The sequence below is a fragment of the Telmatherina bonti genome (assembly GCF_933228915.1).
Source record: "Telmatherina bonti genome assembly, chromosome: 13".
In the NCBI taxonomy this organism is placed as follows: domain Eukaryota; kingdom Metazoa; phylum Chordata; class Actinopteri; order Atheriniformes; family Telmatherinidae; genus Telmatherina; species Telmatherina bonti.
The window spans coordinates 22,259,007-22,280,109 of NC_136611.1; the positions used below are offsets into that span (position 1 = coordinate 22,259,007).

The following is a 21,103-nucleotide window of genomic DNA, read 5'->3' on the forward strand; positions in this document are numbered from 1 at the left end:
GTTTGTTTTTTTGTTTTTTTTTATGTATTACGTACATTTTTAAGTAATATCAGTTTGCAGTGACTGATATTTCCCTAAAATTCTTGTTTGTATTATTGTTCAAGTAGAATTCACATGGATTAGTTTCTGATATGAGTTTATTCAACACCAATAAAAGACTATCATGTATCATTTTAATGGCTACAGAGCATTTTAAAAAGACACGTTCAGCCTCATTTCATCCCCTTCTGTCCACTCCCCCACTGACCCTATTCTCACCCCTGCAGCTCACCCGAATATCCAACAGGCCCCGTTCACCCCCTGCCCAGCTCCGTGCTGGAACTGCACTAAAGCTGTCAAAACACCAAGCTTCTCACACTCCTCTTGTCCACACAGAGTTTTCCTTAAACACACAATCCCAAGCTCTAACAAACACACACACCTACACACACACACACACACACACACACACACACACACACACACACACAACAAAAACAGTCTACATGCAACCCATTCACTGCCACAAGTAGGTCAGAGCTGCAGTAGGTCTTCCAAACACCTCCTTCATCACCATGGAACTGATAGCAATATCAAAGATTAAATTCTATCCTCAGTCCTGACACACAAACACACACACACACACACACACACAAATACACATGTATTTACATATGTAAGCACAGACTGCATGCCATACATTCATAGATCTGAAGAATGAAGTCATTTTCACATGTCTTTGATGGGAAAATCTTGGAAGAAATATTTTTTTTGCACAGAGACAGCACAAAATGTGGCACATGAATTTCAGCTTGCTCCCCTGGGACTGAGGGCTGAAGTGAAAGGCATTTGTGGGAAACTGGGATTAAAAAAAATTATCAGCAGTGTAAAACCAATCAAAAACTGAGAAATACACAAAAATCCAAATACATCTATTGGAGTTGAACCTACACATATACTATCTGGCATGGAGAATTGTCAGAGCATGAACCCTGGCATGAAACTGCACATTTTACAACAGCCAGCCTGTTTGGTTATGGGTAACGGACATGTTAGAAGAGTGTGGGTTTAGGTGAAAAACCTTCAATGCCAGATAAGTAAAGGAACAGAAAGAAAAGACTGACAAGAGTGAAGCAGAAAAGGAGTCAGACTGAGGATCTTGTTTACTTGCTTTGTTATCACAAGACTGTTTTATCTTGAGTCTGCTGGAAAACTCCATGTGTGTGACCAGCTGTTGTTGCCTCATTATATCCTAATAAAGTCACTGCTCTCCTCATGGTGGAAGAAAAAGAAAGAAACCCTGCAATGGCGAAAAGGGCTTCTGTAGGTGAATCTATGCCACAAAGTGTACTATGCATAAAAACAAGTCAAATGTAAAAATATAACATTCATTTACCTTTAAGAAACAATCAGGTAACCTTCCCCTCAGTTTTAACAACTGTTGGTTTGGCTTCTGCATTAAAGCTAAGATATTAAAACTCATCTCATTCATTCATTCATTCATTCATTCATTCATTCATTCATTCATTCATTCATTCATTTATTCATTCATTCATTATCCTAACCGCTTAGTCCAATGAAGGGTCACGGGGAAGCTGGAGCCTATCCCAGCAGCCTTAGGGCGAAAGGCAGGGTACACCCTGGACAGCTCGCCAATCCATCACAGTAAAACTCAACTATTCAACTTTAAAATAAAGCAAAAGGTATTTTTAATCTAAATGTTATTGTTCTATATATATCTATAAAGTTATTGTAACATTGCCCCAGCAATCAACAACAATGAAATAATACATTTGACCTATAAGGCATATGTGAGGAGTATGATAAAATGTTGTATAAGTTGAGTTTGAATAATTATTTATCTTATTAAAGCACTATCTGTTACACTTATGAATGAAGAACAAGGTGTGATGAGGAGTTTTTCAACAAGTATCCATATTCAAATCAAATGTTTCTAACACTTCTGTTGACATACAGTATATGTTGTTAATAATTATCCATTTAATCAGTATTTAAAATAGCAGTCAGATTGTGTCTACTTACAATGACATATGATTAGTTTAAGTCTGTGCTGGCCATGAGGGGCTGTGATGGTGGAATATGTGAGGAATGCGAAGTGGCTTGAGGTCCTGGGAAAAGGGCCGTTGGGATGACAGATATGATGGAGGATAGGATGAATGAGAGGGAAGGTGGTACTGCCGAAGGAGAATTGCGTGGAGGGATGTCTATTCATTGGCCCTTTGTCAGCCTCATAATTAACAAACCTCCAATCACAATATTGATGCCTACTTAGATGTTACAAAGCATGGTGCCTGGTTTTCAGAAAGCAGTGCTTGGAGAGAACATTAATATTTCACAATGTCCTTCACTTTTGTGAGCTCAAACTCTGAAAACTAACTGATCAATATTGTGTGGCAAACACAACTACCATTCCCCCAAGCACTGGCAGGTTACCATGTCAAACCATGCTGGCTTCCACGTGCGTATGGAGCCCGTGGTGTAGCTTTAAGAGCCCTGTTAAAAGAAATATTTTAAGTGGGAAGCACTTCATTGGGAAATTCCAATGATTCCTTTGTGATTACTGATTTTTATTATTATGGTTTTAAAATCCTCCGCTGTAATGTCAGACATGTTTTATCTTAAAGGAGATTTCGAAATGGGAGAGGGGTTGGGGACAGATAAAGTCTACAGAGAGTTTTGAGATGCTGAAGGTGAATGCTTTGAATTCTTGAGTGGCACAAATCTCCTGTGATATAGACAAACTGCTTGTCTGCCTTATAGTAACATATACTCAATGCTTTCGGACTTGAGAGGACAGAGGTTGTAAACAGGCATGTCTTGCCATGCTCAACTACATCAAGTGCATGTATGGACACCAATGCTGTAGACTTGTTTGTGAACAAAATATTCAAATCAAGGATACACGAATTTAGGTAAGCAAAAATAACAGGCAATCTTGCATTATTTATAAAAATATGATTTTAAAATCAAACACATACAAACATACACACAAGGATCATCTCTGTTTGATAGAGTCACACAGGTCAGTAGAGGTGCCTCTTAAGCTGTGGCTGTCAAGTGGCAGGGCTAATCTTATTAAGAAACTCTTCAGCTGCTAGTCCAAACTCTTAAAGTGATAGTTCACTTAAAAAAATGTCTCAATTAATTTTTTTTACAACCGGGAGAGTTTCCTTTGATTTATGACAATAAGATCTAATAATACTAATAAAAAAAATAGATTATGTGATGACAACAGTGACTGTTTGACTTATAAAGAGGGACATGTGGTGGAGAGTGTGTGCTCAAAGTGAGAAATCACTTTGAATATTGTGGGAGGGAAAGCTGAGCCATTTAAGCTTTGGTTGATTCACTGGCTGTAAAGTTCTTGGGCCTTGAAAGAAGTAGGATGAACCAAGTGCTTAGGTCAAGAGCCTGGTTGGAAATGACCTCAATGAAGGCTGTAAGAATCAAGCTGAGAAGACAACGAATGAGGATGGAGAACAGGAGAAAAAAGCTACGTTATAGCCCAGAGGCTGAGGGCCAGCTGAGGTCAGTACAAAAGACAGTCACTAGATCTGAACTCTCAAGGACACAGACTTCTTTAGCAACCGAAGAGTGAAAATAACAAAAATCAATGCTATCTGGGTCAAATAAAAGTCCTATTACGGTCTGCACAAGACAAAAAACTAAGGCAGATGACTACAGAAAATAATAAAAAGGATACAGAATCGACATGTGATCCATGATGGTGCAATTCTGACTGACAAAGTCTTGATGATGTCAGACATTTCTGCTATAGAAGGCCTTGACATCCAGCTTACCAGCAGACACAAACATTGTTTTGATATATATCAGGATTGTCCTGGCTACACAGTTATCTTTTTAACCAGATTACCAAAACATAAAAAAATATTCCTGAAATGCACAAGACACTGAATCGCTGCTTTTCTCCACCTCAGCTGACCCAACAGATCCCTTTGCTTTGTTTCAGTACAGATATCTAACATCATGCAAAGCACCATGACAGAGTATATCTAAGAGCTTTACTGGCGAGTGCATTAACAACATGTCAACACATAATGAAGAGCAATGTTTACTTTCCCAGAAGGTCATCAGCATCTCTAATCTATTACTGGTAAGCATCACCTGACTGCTACTTGCTGTAATGTTGGAAGTCTTGGTAACAACTTTGAACCTCATGACAGTGGAGATTTCATTCTTACACTGTTTGGTATGATATGACATATGGGAAAGGTTGAAATGCATATTCTTGTTCATTCTTCTTGAAAATACATTTGAGAATAGACATTGCTGGATCTCAGGTTTTTCTTTTTAAAGTACACTAAATGAAGTAAAATGTGGCAAAGTTCTGACTAGAGATGGGATTACTGTCAGGAGAGGCAGGGGCAAAGGAAATGTTACAGTTGTGAGGAGGTCAATGTATCAGGGCCCAGCACAGGTCAGTTAGTACTCTCCAAACAGCCTGATTCAATAGAGACCAAAGCCAAGACAAACACCTTTGGACTTCAGTCTGGCACAGAGAAGCGGTGCTGTAGCCCCATCGAGATCACGCTGCACACAGTCACTACATCAAGCCTGCAAAGCACCGTATAGCAGAGGATCTCAGTTTATTTGCCTTGTGATTTTCCCCCTTCTCTAAACTGTGTTATTTATCTTTAGCTTAGTCATGGTCTGTCATCTGGGACCATACTGCCAATATCATTATGTCTTGTTATATATGGAAATTCAATTTTTGTATGCAATCTTGATGCATGACTTTTAAGGGGAATTTGAAAAATCCTTGGCAAACGACTATGAAGATTTCCAGAATAGTTGTAACAATATGTTCGTAAAAAAGAAAAGAATGCAATAATTAGTAGATCATTTAAACCCTTTATCCAAATAAATAAGGTATCGCAAATGATGAACCAAACCATTTAAGAACATTCTTTGGTGTATAACTATGAAGAACTTGAGTATTTCCCCATCTATGGTATGTTATATCATCAAAAGATTTAGAAAATCTATAAAATCATAAAGGACAAGGTCTAAACCGGGGTGGCCTACTCAGGTCCTCAAGAGCAGCAGTCCTGCACATATTGGTAGTTTCCGTGCTGCAGCACACCTCCGATCACCGGGTAATTAGCAGACTTGTGCAGAGCTTGACATCGAACTTTTCACAAATCGGCTAATTAAGTCTGATGTGCGTCAGGTGTATTGCAGCAGGGAAACTTCCAACACCAGCAGGACTGCGGCTCTCGAGGGCGTAAGCTGGCCACCCCTAATCTAAACCCAGCACTGTACAACTGTTCCATTAATAACAGATGTGATTCTCCACTGAAAATGACAGCATGGACTCCTGAACACATCTAAAAGCTCCAGGAGATGAGTTTACTGGAGGTTATCTTCACATCTGCAAGTGCAGATTTAAAGGTCCAATCAGAAAGATGCAGTAGCATCTCCTAGTTTGTACAAGAAGCTAACACTGGCAGAAACTATGACTGCGTCCCAATGTCCACCCTATGCATTGCGGGCAGGAGCTCAAAGTGGCGCAAGTGACAAAAATGTCAAAGCAGGTTAAAAGAAAAAAACGATAGATCAATTATTTTATATCCTTATTTAATGAATTCATATGCAACAATGATAAAAGAAAATGCAATAGAAGAAAATAAAATATTTTCACATGACTTTGAATTGGATTTGGAACGATGCGTGGTGGTTGCTGTAGTGACATTCGGTAGTCACGTGATTTGCGATGCGAAAAAAACACCCAGCTTCGTGTCCGAATTGCTAACAGAATGAGTTTACTATATAGCGTGCTTGTGAATGAGTAGTAAATGAGGGTTAGGGACTAGTGTGGATATTCGGACTCAGCCTATGAAAAAAATTGAAAAGGCCCATTGTAGGACCAGCTCATAGTTTGTCCCTCCTGGGCTACTATAGTAACCTGCCAGTTCAGGATCACAAAAGGAAGTCTTGTGGTATTAACAAACTGTACATTTTGATGAAAGACAATCATTATTATTTTGCCTTTGTCTCTACATTAAGGGAAGGTTAGGATTGTAATACTACATAAATTTTGTCCATACATTGTTGGGGAAAATTGTTATGAGTTTGGTTTGTAGGGACCGTTTCTGCTCCAGTCTCCTGACTGACCACGCGTGACACCCAGAACTCTGCAGTGACCCGGTTTAGATGTATTACAACTTCTCAAGACCAGAGTATTTTCCACCACAACATTCCTGTTAATAATCCAAACTGGAACTTTGCTTCTAGTCCATGTTTGCTTCTATGTTACTCCTGTGGTCTAAATCATCACAGGTTGAAATCCTTTTTCATGTTTGTTTTTAACACAGTTAAAAACAAGTAATGGTATGGGGTTCCATTATGTATGGAACCCTTTGTAAAGGCACTATATATGCTGAATAATATAAATGCACTCTGAATCATTTCACAGCTAAGAGAGCAGCTATATTTTAAAAGAAACGCCTTGCTTTTTTTTTTTTTAGCAACACAATGACAGTTCTTTAAATTGAACATATTGTAGCATGAATATTGGTTATGTTGTATTTACATAACTTCCTGGACATTGTCTCTCATACCTGCGCTGCTTTGATGCTGATCCAGCATCAATGTGCCCCTGTATAGAACAAACTGTTGCTTACAAACACAGAAATAGAGAGCAGATAACAAACAGGAGGGGACAGGCAAGAGTGTAAAAAGAAAAAAAAAATTACAGAGACTGAGACACAAATAGACAAATAAACCCCTTTACAGAGAGCCAAGACATAACAGGAAGGTCCTTTGTTGTGTTTATTTCAAAAAGCCTCCATATTGTTTATTCCCTTGTGCTGCTCTCATAAGTTCCTCAAATTGTACAGCGCTTGGCTAACGAAAACAAACCTGTGTTAAGGTGAATAGCATTTACTCGAAAGCAATGCCATTTTAATTTCATTCAGTGGGGTTCTGAGTGGATTTTATAATCCTATGTGGCCAAATCATCTTCTCAGGCAATGGGAAATCATGTAATCCTTCAGCTGGGTAAAAATGACAAAAATGACTAAATGTAGAGACACAATTTTAATCTATGAATGAATGAAATGCAATACCTCCTGCTTCAATCATCTGAAATGGGCATTATCGTGCATCTCCAATTGCAGGAATGTCATTAAACAACACTACAAACGTGCACACACACATTTGATACACTATGCAGGGTTGGTATCCTAAAATAGTGCGATGGAAAAATCTATACCAGTGTTCAGTTATTTCCGCACTGCTGTGCCATGGCCTTGTATACAAACAGCATGAAATAATCACCGCACACTGTGACCACATGTCATTTATTTGCCAAGCTGCTGCATAGGCCACATAGCTTTTAATCATCTGAAGAAGGGCAAGGGGCAAGAAGGTGGAAGGTCTTATTGATGATGTGCTACTACTGATCCTTGTTAATCCCTAACACTTGCACACACAGCTCATTCAAAGCAGATAAATGTTTTGACTGAACATAGAGTGATTCCCTGGCAACCTGCACACCAAAGAGACTTAACTTAAAATGTCTAGCACAGTCATAGAGCTTTTAACTGTTTAGAGCTCAGATTACATTATATCCTACTGTGCTATTGATCTTTCTATTAAAGTAAATGGCATTTGACTAAAAATCTTAAATGCCATAATGGAGCTTAAGAAGACTTCAGAAGTCAATATTTCTGCATATAATGACGTTTGTTGTAATCTAAAGGCACTGGCATTAGGTGTCACATGACATGAAGTAGAAATCCTAATGGTGATCTTGATAAAATATTCATAATGAAATAAGAGTAATGTATTTCAGCAGGAAACAAAGGAGCAAAGAGAGGCAGTGTAATCATTTAGAGATTGTCTCTCCTTAGATGACTCGAGGTTTTCTGAGGTTTTGGTGTCCCGCATTTAAATTAAATTCATACCTGTCCTCACATGCTTTCCAAGTCCATTCTTTGTCCTGGTTGTATTGTGGGTGAAACAATACGTGCAACAAAAACCAAATGACTTTGTTTTATTAGAGCTCACCTTAATTTGATTTTCTGTCTTTCTTTCTTTTTTTAAATTTAGGGTAAAAATTCCTGAAGAGGGTCAAAGCAAAAAACTGATCCGAGCTAAAAATATTCAACCAATCCACATGATATGTGGTGAGTCAGTTTCAGAGTTTCAACTGGGAGCAGACCACAGAAACTGGAGCCAGGCAAACATTGACTGGGATGATGACAGAGCTCTCGTCTGCAAACTTGCTACTGCCAGTCGTCATATCTGACTCATCCATTCAGGTGTGTGTGAGAAAGATGGGTTAAAAAAAACAATGACAGGGTGTCAGTCAGATTTCATCAGCATCCCGAAACAGTAAAAACTGGGCTGCCCCGCCAAGGGAGGGAAACACCTTGACTATAAGATAATTATAACAAAAGTCTACACAGACAGTTGCAGCGTTGCAGAATTAAATCCTTTGGTTTGACAAGAGGGTTGGTCAATATAGAAACAAGTCTAACCCTGATTATCAGGAATGACATCCTTTGGGTGTTTCTGACACAATATTAGTTTAAAGCCTCCACTTCTTTGTGGAGCAGGGATGCATATTTACAAGCAGATTGCACACATGTCTTTGTTTATGTCTACATGATGGGGTTTGTGGATTTTGAAATTCAGTTTTACTTTGTGAGTCATTGTGGCTGTGTTTGTGTTTTTGCTAATGAGTTTGGGTGGGTTGGAAGGTTTTTCAGTGTTTCCCAGTGATTCAGGTGTGGAGAAGGAGCATTTTAAGTGTAACGTTAGGACTGCAACTAACAATTATTTTAATAGTCGACTAATCTGTGAATTTATTTTTTCGAATAGTCAAGTAGTCACGATTATTTCTGTCATGTCCACCATCTGTGCTTCCAGTTGACGCAGCTCTTTTTACAGGTTCCAGTATGTTTTTATCCCACTCTCTTTAATTGCATCATGTGAATGTCACCCTGATTCCTAGTCAGTCACAACATAATGTCCTTTAGTAAGTTAAAAGAATGACTCCTGAGCCAGTTTAATATCAAATTTAGGCTTAACAGCTTACTACATATTTATTTTGAAACATTTAAACTTAGCTATAGTGTCATATCCAGGCTATATAGAATCTGCCTCAAAAGGAGAACAAAATAAATAAAATATTTTAACATCTTAATTTTCGTAAATGATTATTTACATCTTGAAAAGGCTTGTTTTATAAGGTAAACAAGGGCCAGAGTCCTTTTAAAAAATTCCTGAATCCAAACATTGATCCCGATCACCACCAAAATTAAATCACTTCTTCCTTTTCACATTTACAAAAACTACTGAAAATTTCATGAAAATATGTCCATAACTTTTTTAATTATCTTGAACACAAACAAACAGATAAACGGCGGTAAAAACATAACTTCTTTGGCAGAGGTAACAACATCACTATTCGCTAATGATAACTTTGCCAACAAGAATGCTGGAAAACATGACTCCTGGATGCTTTAGTTTCAGATGCTCATGCATGACTGTCGTGCTGCCATGGTATGCCAACTCTGCATGGTACACAACACATTTCATCTGTTTGACACTTTGTTTAGCGTGAAATATCCCCAAACTTTGGAAATAAGTTACATTAGTTTATTCTTCGTTGTTTAAACAAAGACGCTGCACAAAATGACAATACTGCCCCCAGCCCTTCTTGTGGTGCTTTGCGTCATTTGCGTTCTTATTTCTTATTTGAGTTCTTATACTGTCTGAAAAGCCATGGTTGATAATTGCTGTTAAGTTGCCTGGTGCAGCATTTTATTAGCAAAGCCGTTACGGCCGTTTATAACACGACGCATCGACAATTAAATTTTGCGTTGATAATATTTTATTGTCGACATTGTCGATTTTGTCGACAAATTGTTGCAGCCTTATGTAACATACAGTAGGTATACCCCCCCTTCCCAACACACACACACACACACACACACAAACAAACACACTGTTTTCAATGGACAAACAAAAGATTCAAACAAACAAACTCTCTTGATTACCACTCACACTCAGCCACTGACGATTGCTGGAGGTGCTAATTGGGGTGTCTTCATTTTCAGTTTGTAAGAGCCACAGTGTTCTTATAAAACAAAGACAGATGGATAGACAGGCAGGCAAGATGTGAAAACAAACATGAAGATAAGGAGACAGGCAGCCTAGACTGAAAATGAGAATCGCTGGAGATTACCACTGTCTGAACAACACACTAGCCAGACATATGGGGCTGTTTGGGTCCACGCAGACATACAAAGTGTGTAGATTGTGGGTCGTAAGCGTCTGCAGGGGATATAAGTAGCAACAACTACACCTGTTCAACTCCACTCATACCCCATAATACACACAGATACACACAACTTTCACTATGAGAGCCTCAAACTGCCTCCTATGGCGTTAAATGCAATCTCTAATTGCAGAACACATACTCATGAATACCTAGTTGGCAATTCCTCAGTCATATGATGCTGGAGCCAATTCACCAAAGGGGATCGGCTTCTGCCATAAATGAGAGGAGCAGATGCTTTAAAAAAGAAAAAAAAGGAAAGAGACACCCAGGGATCAAACTACATACAGAGTTGCACACACACAAAAATATGCATGGATAATCACATGCAGGCACACGGGAGGATTTGTTTGTTGCAGCAATACTTCCCCACTAACATAATACACCAAATCTCATCAACACAAACATGAACATAAAGAGCAGCTACAGCCAAGCAACCAATTGGGGCCACTTGGTGTCTGCGGCATTACGGCCAATCCTTTTCTAAGCACACATGCAAACTTCTTCCTCTCTTGCGCGCACGTGCACACATACAATCATAAATCCAAGTACCATCACAGCAAAAATAGATACAGTGTAAGGAGAGTACGCAGAGTAACGGGATGAATGAAATGCAGCAATAAAGTAAAGAAGCGGTACAGAGTAATATATATTGTATAATACACATAGGTTTAGCATAAGATGTTTAAGGACTGAAACTAAAATAACCCTTTTTTTTAATGCTTTACTGATGCAAATTGTATCTATTAGTGGCCAAGAGTTCATTGCCTAAAATTTCAGAGCCATGGTTAGCCTCAGGCCTTTAAAAAAAATCAAACAACCAACCATTATCTTTTCGAGTTTCTCTGCAGCTGTAATTCTAGCTGACCCAGATCTTTCCCAGACCTCTGGTAACCTGTGATTTTGAAGCCATGCAATGCAGAACATGTGCCCAGGCAGAGTTTCCTACACAGCACAGTGCACAGCAAATGACACTGAATCTAAGGGGTTTAAACTGTTTTAAACTTTTACTTAAAGTGAAAGTTCTTGTAAGTACAGTCTTAAAGCACTAATAGAATTAAGCATTACTAAAAAAAAAAAAAAAATCTCACTGATCATTACCTTTTACCCAGAACTCTTGCATTATATTCTGTCAACAGTGTTGTGTAATATGCCGCCCTATCAGTACAGTCATCCTGGAGCTCTGAGCACAGCCCCCTGTCAGACACTGCCCTCACTCCAGCCCAAAGCTATCTGAGCAGCTATGACTGGACAAAGACACCCACTCTTAATTGAACTGGATTTCTTATCTCTTCTTGCCCACTTAGCCTGGCCCTGAGCTGTCCTGTCATGTCCTTTATCACAATTCAACACCTTCTTATCCACATCTCTCACCACAGAAACAGCTCATTCCCTCACACACGAACTGTCCGGTAATTCATACAGTCACTAAATGATAGAACATATACGTTCAAATAGTGGTTGTTTTTTTTTTACTTTTTTTTAGCATTTAAAGTAAAAACTCGTGCGTTACATCTTAAATCATAGATGGGTCTGTTTTTTAGCTGACAGTGAGATTTGTTTGTTTTGGAAGCAGTGGAAAGACAAATACCCTCATGTGCAGAGTGAAAACACAATTCTGCTGACACAGGAAAACAAAGTGACACCTAATAGGAAGCAAAGGAAGAAGCTGGAAATGAGTTTTAAGTGTAAAATCAATTTTCAAAGTGCTGATTTTTTTTTTCTTTTTTGTATGAACGCATCAAACTAAACTCTTCCTTCATTCCTGAAATCAAAGTAGAACTGCATCGACTTTGATTTGTTTGTTAGCTTTTTTTTTTGCCATAGTTTAGGTTTTAAACCAATAGGAAAAAGTGGAGACATATAAGATAATACAAGCAATATGTTTGTTTGATTTATCATTACTAAAGTCATATCCAGTCCACTCTCCAAGTCGAACTTTGTCAGTACCAAAGCCAACCTCTACTCTAATTTCCCCATAGCCAAAAAACCTCTTGTAACCCTCTTCTTCATGTTCTGTGCTCCTTTCTGCTCCTTTTCTTCTCCTTTGCACAGCTCAGATTCTCTCTTATTTGTTTTCAAACAATCTGCTTCTCTTCCCTTCTTCTCTTCTCTTTGCACATAAATCCCTGTGTTCTCTCTCCCACCTCCCTGACTCATTTCTTTAGTTTCATTTTTTGTTCCTGCATATACATTCTTTGACGCCCCAACGAAGAAGCCAATAAAAGAGTAAGAAAGCTAAACTAAACAAAACAAGCCGTTTCTACCCCTTGCACAGTTGCTTCATCTTTCTCTCTCTCATTCTCTTACATTCCCCCTCCCCCCTCCCCCACTTTATATTTTTCTTTTTAAAACCTCAGTAAAGAGGAAAAACATCATGTGGTGATGGTAAGAGAAGAAGACACTACTGTCCAATGACTGCAAGGCTCTGTGAAAGTGTTGCCTCTTCTTTGTGTGAATGTTGACGTCCAAGACTGCATGTGCGCAGTTTCTATTGTCAAGGCTGACTTAAATAATTACAACTCTCCGTCTTTGCATTCACAGACACAAGTTCAAGCTCAATGTTGATAATATACACTTTCTCATCTACACACATCTCATGGCTCCCAGTCACTCGAAAAGTTGTTGTGAGACCGAAGGAGACCCTGGATATGTGTGTTACTGTGTGTCAGTTGGTGTGCATGTGACTGTGCATGTGTGTGGGACATTGCTCAGCTTACACAAAGACACTTCTTATATGACTCCCAGCTGTGTGGGCTTGGCCCACTACTCAGACCATACATCAGCCAGAAATGTTTGGTGTGTAACCCTACTGGAAAGCCCCAGTTATACCCACCAACCCACCCACACAAACAGAGGCTCCTCAGAAACAACGTACTCCTCTGAGCAGGAACAGACGGAGGGATGGGCCTCACCCCAAAGGAAGAATGGTTCAAATTCCACAGCTGATAGAAAAACACAAGTCAAGGAACTGGTGATCCTTCTGTCAGACCATCCTCACAGCCAAAATGTTTCCTATTCTTCCAGGGTAGGAATAAAGATAAGACAAGGAAATGTAGTTTTGCTGCCATCACAGATAAATGTATTTTGACTGTTGTCAGAAATACCACATTTCCTTCCATGATTTGGCCAATAGCTACAGCAACCACGGTTTATAGACATGAACTGACTACTTTCTTCAACTATGCCTTCAAACTGAACTCACACATAAGGTACAGGTGGAGAAAATGATTATTTCTGTATTTAACCAAGCCAAGCAAACTGGACATTTACAAATACACAAATCACCAAAGAAATTCAGGTTAAAACTATGTAAAATACACTTGGGTAATGACATGATCCAGGAAAAGGAACACTATGACTGATGTTAACATGTTACACTATAGTGTAGTTAACATTGTAATTATCATGTTCATGCATGGAAAATCATGCAGAATCTCATTACAATATTTTTTAAAGTGATTTTCAGTCCTCTGTCGCATTGTGAAAAATCACTCAAATACCCCTTATACAGCCAATATTTCAATACTTCGCTTAAGGGAAGAAATAAGCGTGAAAACTTTTGCAACTCTTGCACTACCTCTTAACGTTAGAAGCTGCATGTATTTTGTCACTGTGAGGCAGCTTTTATGGTGGGTTCATTTAAAGTGACCCACGTTGTTTTTACAAACTTTGAAAAAAAATATTTCCAAAAATTCAGTGACAGAGCAAAAAAATCAACTTTGGTATGTTTTGGTTTTTTTTTTTTTGGGGGGGTTTTTTTGGTTTTTTTTTTTTTTTTTTACAAATTTAAGTCCACTTATCTCACTGAAAAGTTATAATTTTGAAACAAAACTTTACAAAAGCAGTCTATTCGACTTCTGTCTGGAGTTTGTCGATATGTGCACCACTGAACCGTTATGCAACCCCCTCTTGCTGTCTGTCCACATGTAGCCAAGTCTACAGACATCTTTTTTTTTTTTTAAGCGAGCAAACAGAAGATTAAATACGGGACAATACCAGTTGCTCCTACCTTTCAGACATACGCCCTCTGCAAACCAGTTCTGATTTCTTTCCCCTCGACTTCCACTTCCAGATCACACCTCACAACTGCGCCTTTTCCCTTCACTTCACTGCCTCGCTTCTTCCCATTCAGCTGCAAGGCACAAACAAATGAGATCACTTTGGAGCATTCTTCTGGATGACAGCTTCTGATGAAAACTCGCAACTTGTAACACTTGCTCCGTGTCAGCCTGGACTTGAAGTCCTCAAATGATCGGCTTCGCCAAGTGTTTGGTGAAGACCTGCAAGAAAATACTCCCGACTGTTGTTGTCGAGAGACGCCGGGAGGAATGTAATTACACAAAGACTGCATATTGCAAAACACGTCGACATGCTCCTATTTGTAACCCCACCACCACCCGTTTTTTTGTACTGTGGAATATATCTGGGTTGGGTTATCCGCTTGTGGTCCTGATGCAAGTTTTCCACGTCCCTTTGTTGTTTCTGTCACACCTAAAACGAGGCAACACATGGAGGAGGGGAACCATGCCTCGACTTTCTTTGTTAACTGAACTGCCCATCGTAGCTGTTTATGATGCTATGAGCGTTTCATTTTTATTCTTTAACACAGATAAGATGCAACCTAACCGATGTAGGCTACTGACCAAAATATTTTTTAAAACAAGTCATGCATTTCTCATTACGCCTAACCGATCGCATTTGGTTAAAAATTCTTCTTCTTCTTCTTCTTCTTACTTCAATTGTTTATAAAAATGACAATGCAACTCAGTTTGTCTCCAGTTCTGCTCTTTTCTCAACCATGTTTCCAGTAATGAGTCCCATATCTCACCGAATTTCTTCAAGAAGTTTAGTCCTCGTGTGGGCTCCGCTGCCTCTGTCCCACTCTCCTCCCCTTCCCTCGTTGTTTGGTTTGCGAGGGGGTGGAAGAGCCCCAGTTATGTTTCACTCCAAACCATCCTTCACTGACAGCACGCCAGCGCCTATCAACGAGCCCAGCGATGACAGCCTCATCACAACCCCTCGTGCCACACCCATCCATTCATAAAGTGGAGTCAGAGTCTCCGAGACAGAGCGGTTTCCACTGGTTCCTTTCAGCATCTAACAAGACTGAAATTCTTTGAAGGCATGTCTGATATCATTTATAGCGCAGTTTATTCTAATACTGGCTGTTGTGGATTTGTCAAGTAATCACTTTTGATGAAAGAACCTTTTAACCTCTTCTGATTAAGTAAAGTCTTGTAATGTTCAAGTTCAAAAATGCACTGATGCTGACTTGATCCCCTTTCCTATCAGAGTAAAACACAGATAATATCTTTTATTCTATACGCACAGCCTTAATATAATGTATAAAATAACCATAATCTTTTGCAAACTTCAAACACAAGCGACTGTAATGTGCCTCCAGTTTTGTTGGTATCAACACCAGGTGAGATTAGAATAATAAAAAAAAAATCTAAATTTTATGACAAATAAAAACAGGAAAATAGTAAAAAAAAAAAAAAGAAAAAGAAAAAAAAATACACACATGAGATTAACCTTTTCCTTGTTGTCTAAATTTTCATTCCTATAGCTTCTTTCACCACCACTATGTCTTGTGAGGAACTAATTCTCCTGGCATCAAATTACTGTTGCCGAAGACTCTGCAAAATTATGTTTATAATTATATGATCTTTTGCTCAAGTGTATTTTAGGAGACATGATACTTCTCACCTCTAACAGCTTTCATGTTGATGCTCCTTGCTCAGTGGCTCGTGTGGCTAACTGTAACATGTCCACCTGAGCCAATCTGTTTGCACAAGACTGCATAAATCACACATTTAACAATGTGCATTTAGTGGAAAGCCCTTTTCCACATTAGTTTTTTTTTCCACTACCCAACCCAGTACATTTTAAAACTATTTGGGTGGATGCTCAAGTCTGGTAAATATAAAGTTGCGTTGTATAGGCGTAACCACCCTCTTGAATGATGTTGGTTATGGCCGTTGTTCAGTACAGTAGTGAGGGAGGAATGTCGAAACTCTAATTCACTAATTAATTATCAATGGCATGTGTGTGCTGGATTGCACTTGATAAAATGTCCTTTGGGGCAGATTGTGTGGGATAACAACTATGGTACAACATCAAATTTGTCACATCTACACAGTTGGAAGAGGAGTGCCTCCATAGAAATCTAACATGTTGCAGGGTGCACAGATCAGCTGCAGGTCTACAACTGATCTGGATATGGTTTGAACAGGTTTGGTGAGATCTGAGCTGACAAATCGGAGCATCAAAGTTACAAAGTAAAACAAACAATTTAACAATGCAGCTTTGGACCAACAATTCCAGTTTGGCAAACTGTTGTTTTTGCATTGAAAAGGACAAAGATGGTAACAGTTCAGTCTGATGGTTTTAACAGAAAATTCTGTGGCCTGATTAGGACTTTCAGCTATTGCATATGATTTTTTTTTAATACATATTTTTTTGCTGTTATAGCTATCTCCATTTATAGTGATAAATTCTATATGGAGTTAAAGATGTAAAAGTTACATATAATTGTGGTTAGAGTTAAAGATGCTGTTGAACATTGGAAGAAATGTGACATTATTTTGTTCCTGTTCGGATGATGGAGCCACCTCTGAACTTTCACCTTTTTTGCCGTCAGGCCTCACAGATCTTTGCCCATTAGAGTCTGGAAATCAGTAAAAATGAGAAGCAAAAAGCCTTTGAAAATAAAGTTCAGGATCTCTGTTGGGTCCAATGTAACAACGCTGACACCACAACAAGAACCAGGAGCTTGACTAAATAGTAGCCTACAGAAATTAATTGCTAGAACACCAGAGGTGATTACGGTCTCAAAATCAAAGAAACAAACTGAAACCTCAAAAAAAAATGTTGTTGCTGGCTTGGTTTTTAATAAACAGCTGGTTCTCTAAGTCTCAATTGCACTACATAACAAAAACTACCATGAACTACTCATTCATTTAAAACTACTGACACAGGTGAAAGGCAAATCTTATTTTGAAAGTATATTTGCTCATAAAATGACCCTGAAGTGCCTTAGAGTGAAAGAACTAATCCAATTCCTGCAATTCTAGTAAAAGTGATTCCACCATTTTGGTATTTATTTTGTGTCTTATAGGGCTGTTATGTTTACTGACTCCTCTTTTTGGTTGCCGTTATTTAGCAGTTGGACACCTATTACACTGAATGGAGATCAGCAAGCTTTTTGGTGCCATTAGAGAGCAATGCAAAGTAAACGGCACACAAATGATTCTCACAACAGTGAAGACTCCTGCGGGTTACAACATGAGCTTATGCATAAAGCCCACCTGAAGAAGTATGATGTTGTCTGTTTTTGTTGACTAACAACAGCTCAGGTTTTTAGTATCTTGGCTGTGTAAATTGCATAGAATTTCAAAGTAAAACCCTTTTCACACACAGTCAGGTGGATAATATACAAAAACAGAAAAGAAAAGAAAAGAAAAGAAAGACAGAAAAACTTTAGATTTAGACATATTTATTTAAAGTCAACACAAGCTCTTATTAGGCTTTAATAATGCTGTTTCCTCTGTACACTTTGGAGAAAACACAAATGTCAGGCTACTGGGGATTTGAGACCTGCCCAGCAACCTGCCCAGGCTTGCTTCTAACACAGCATGCATGCAAGTCCTAGGCAACTGTCCTCAAGCTGTGGCCAGCAAGCATGAGAGCCATCTCTCATATACACAGATGCAAGCGCACCAACGCAGAGAAGTGGTGGAACATTATACCGTAGCCATGGCATGAATACCTTTGGGATCAACTGTGAATTCTAAAAAGTATTCCTCTTTCTGTCTTTCCTAATATTTTGTTGTGTCGTGCTGACAAACAACCTGACAGGTTATGTGTCAGCATTTGCTCTACGTGTATGCTCAATTCAATCACTTCCATGCTTTTTTTGTCAGGCGTATTTTCTCCACTGTTCTGCATTTCATACACAGATGTACTGAACCTTTATCTCAAAGTGTCTTGTGCAGCAATTTCCCATTGCCCATGGCCACAGCTATAGCACTATTGATGCAGCCACAAGGGCACAATAGGAGTATAATGGAGGAGCCACATGGTTCACCCCTCACACTGTCTGTCTCTTTCCTAAGGGAGCAAACTGCTGATGCCATTGGCGTGACAGTTCTATGTCAGCTAAATTTCTACAAACAAAAACAGCTGGCCAAGTGTTCCACCTCCATCACATGCAAATGTGTACAAACAACTCACAACCTAAACAAAGACAGAGATAATCATTGCCCAGCTCATGTCAATTTCACTCAGCAACTCTATACCTCTGCTGTTGCATGTTACAATGCCCTTTGACACAAGCCACAAAAGACCACAAAAGACCACAACAACATTTAACTTTGGATGCTGACTGACTACAATGTGTTACTCTGAGTCTTCGAGCTTTTGCTTTTCTTCTGCCTGATATCCTGGACAAAGCTGTTTTGTAGAAGTACAGATGGAGCTCGAACCATTGGTCACAATAGATGCACTGACTTGGTGGTTGCAGCCCCTTGCCTACTGTCCCATGTTATTGACTATGTTGTGAAGGCATACTGGCATCATAGACATTCATACACTGAAAAAGACTATTTGAATTTATCCCATAGAACTTGATTTGTGGTGAATGATTTCTTATCTATTTTCTGATGTTTTTATATGTATGATATTAAATACCACAAATATGAAGCCACTCATATGGCACTTTTTCACATCAACAATGACGTGGGACTGATCATAGGGGATTTCACCAAATAAAGCATTAAAAGCAGCACACAAGGTCAACATCCAGAAAATAAAGATTAAAGGTCTACAATGCAAAGAAGAGAACATTTGTGAAGATGATCTAGAAACGCTGTTGTCTGGGCTGAAACTGAAAACACCAATGCAGACAACTGGTGGAATATTATGCTGTATTCATGGCATGAATAGCTTTATGATTATCTGTAATGTAATGTAATGTAAAGTATTCATTTTTCAGTCTTTTTGCCATTTTGCTGTGCACTGCTTAAAGTGGATTAAAGAAACAGTGGAAACATGTTTTCTCATCTGACCACTCAAAACCTGAAGTTCTTTTTGTAAATCATGGAAACCATGTATTTTGGAGTAAAGACAATAGGAACCATCCATCTGGTCATCAGAACACACTTCAAAAGTTTACATATATGCTGGGAAGTGGTTCATTAGTTCTCATGGAACTGGTAACATATGCATCTAAAAGGTTGCTGTCAATGCTAAAAGCTGTATGCAGGTGTTTGACCAACGTATTCTCATTTTCTGATGATGGACTGAACTGCTATCAGTCCAGACCTTTTAGCATCTGAAAATATTTGGGGCATCATTAATCAAACAAACAAAACAAAACAAAAAAAGACAAAAGATATCCCCAATGTTCACCAGTTAGAATCCTACATCTGACAGGAGCATTCCTCTCCTGAAGACGCAGCTATAAATCTCATTTCTAGATGTTCAAAAGCTAACATTAAAAAAGAGGAGATGCTTCACAGATGTGAACAAAGTCCTCACCAAAACTTAGGTGAGTTATGTTGTTGTCATCAAATTTATTGAATTGTAAGTTTGAGCAACAATATTCAAAACTAATTGAAATGAATGAAAAAAATACAGAATGCAAACAAAGAAAAACATACACACATGCCTCTATGTATTTAAATGTATACACATATACATATATATGTGTGTGTGTGAAGAACTCTGTTGTTGTGTCTGCTGGTGCAATTTTTTTAACTTGGCCCCATATAACTCCATTACATTTAAAGAAATCACACTTCCTGTTTGTAGATGTGCTGTCTGTGCACATATTTTTATTTTTCTTTATGTAGGTTTATTTAGAGACCTTGCAAAGGGAATGTATGATTTTTCATGGCAACTGAGGGACCAGGTGTCCCTTTATCAGTGTGGGAAAAGATCAAAGACACAATGATATAACCCCCACCAAGAGTTAATCCTGCTCTCACTTCATGCATTCACCTCCATGGAGGAGTGGGCCAGTTGGGCACCTTGCCTCTCTGACCCACTGCCTGGGCTCCCTCTGTCTTCCAAGGCCATCACTTTGGTGCTATGAATAGACACGAGTGTATGCTTAGTGCTGTCAGCCGGGCATTGGCACGTGCAGCTCATGTCAGCACGGCTGCAGCGCAATGCTCCAGAGTGGCGTCACTGCACTGACAGCACATTTGGGTCGCCATGGAAACAGAGATGAGCACCGCTACCTCTGCCCTGACATCCATTGGTTGCATTTTCCAGACAAACTCTGATGTCTTTCTCAGGCTCTTCATGTCTTTATTTCCTCATCCCTGACTGTGTCTCTTGTTTACGAGACTTATGACGCTCAACAGGGAACTGGAGGTTTGTAATTCTGTCCAGAAGGCCTTATTTTCACCACCTTTTTATTTCTCGCATTTTTCTTTATGACCATCTAATGAAGAAGTGCACACATACTAATTTAATTTGATCATACGTGTATTTATGTGGCAACTGACAACTGAAGTCTGCTTTGAGGAAATATGGGGGTGTGTTTCGGTAATGGTCTTTGCTGAGTTGGTGACCAGAGCAGCAGCTTCATAAAGTTGTCCAACTACATAAGGAGTAGTACATCCCATGTCCCATCTGACCTTCGCCCTGTTTTTTCATTCTCTATCCATGCTGACAGGCGGTGCCGGAGTGACTGTCCCTAATGGTCGGTGGTGTGGGTCACTGCATTTTTTTTTTTTTTACTGCCAGCAAAGAGTTTTCTCAAGACAAATGAACAGATTGCTA

At 39.0% G+C, this 21,103-nt stretch overlaps 1 protein-coding gene across 1 annotated transcript in view; it reads right to left on the reverse strand.

Moving 5' to 3' along the window:
- rhobtb4 (Rho related BTB domain containing 4) overlaps window positions 1-15,212 on the reverse strand; it is a 43,390-nt gene extending 28,178 nt beyond the window's left edge. The window contains exons 1-2 of the mRNA XM_079251572.1: window positions 15,141-15,212; window positions 14,322-14,444 (exon numbers count right to left, since the gene is read on the reverse strand). Of these exons, the coding sequence (XP_079107698.1) occupies window positions 14,322-14,332 (11 nt within the window). The 5' untranslated portion in view covers window positions 14,333-14,444; window positions 15,141-15,212. The remainder of the gene's footprint in view (window positions 1-14,321; window positions 14,445-15,140) is intronic.
- Between the last annotated feature and the right edge of the window lie 5,891 nt (window positions 15,213-21,103).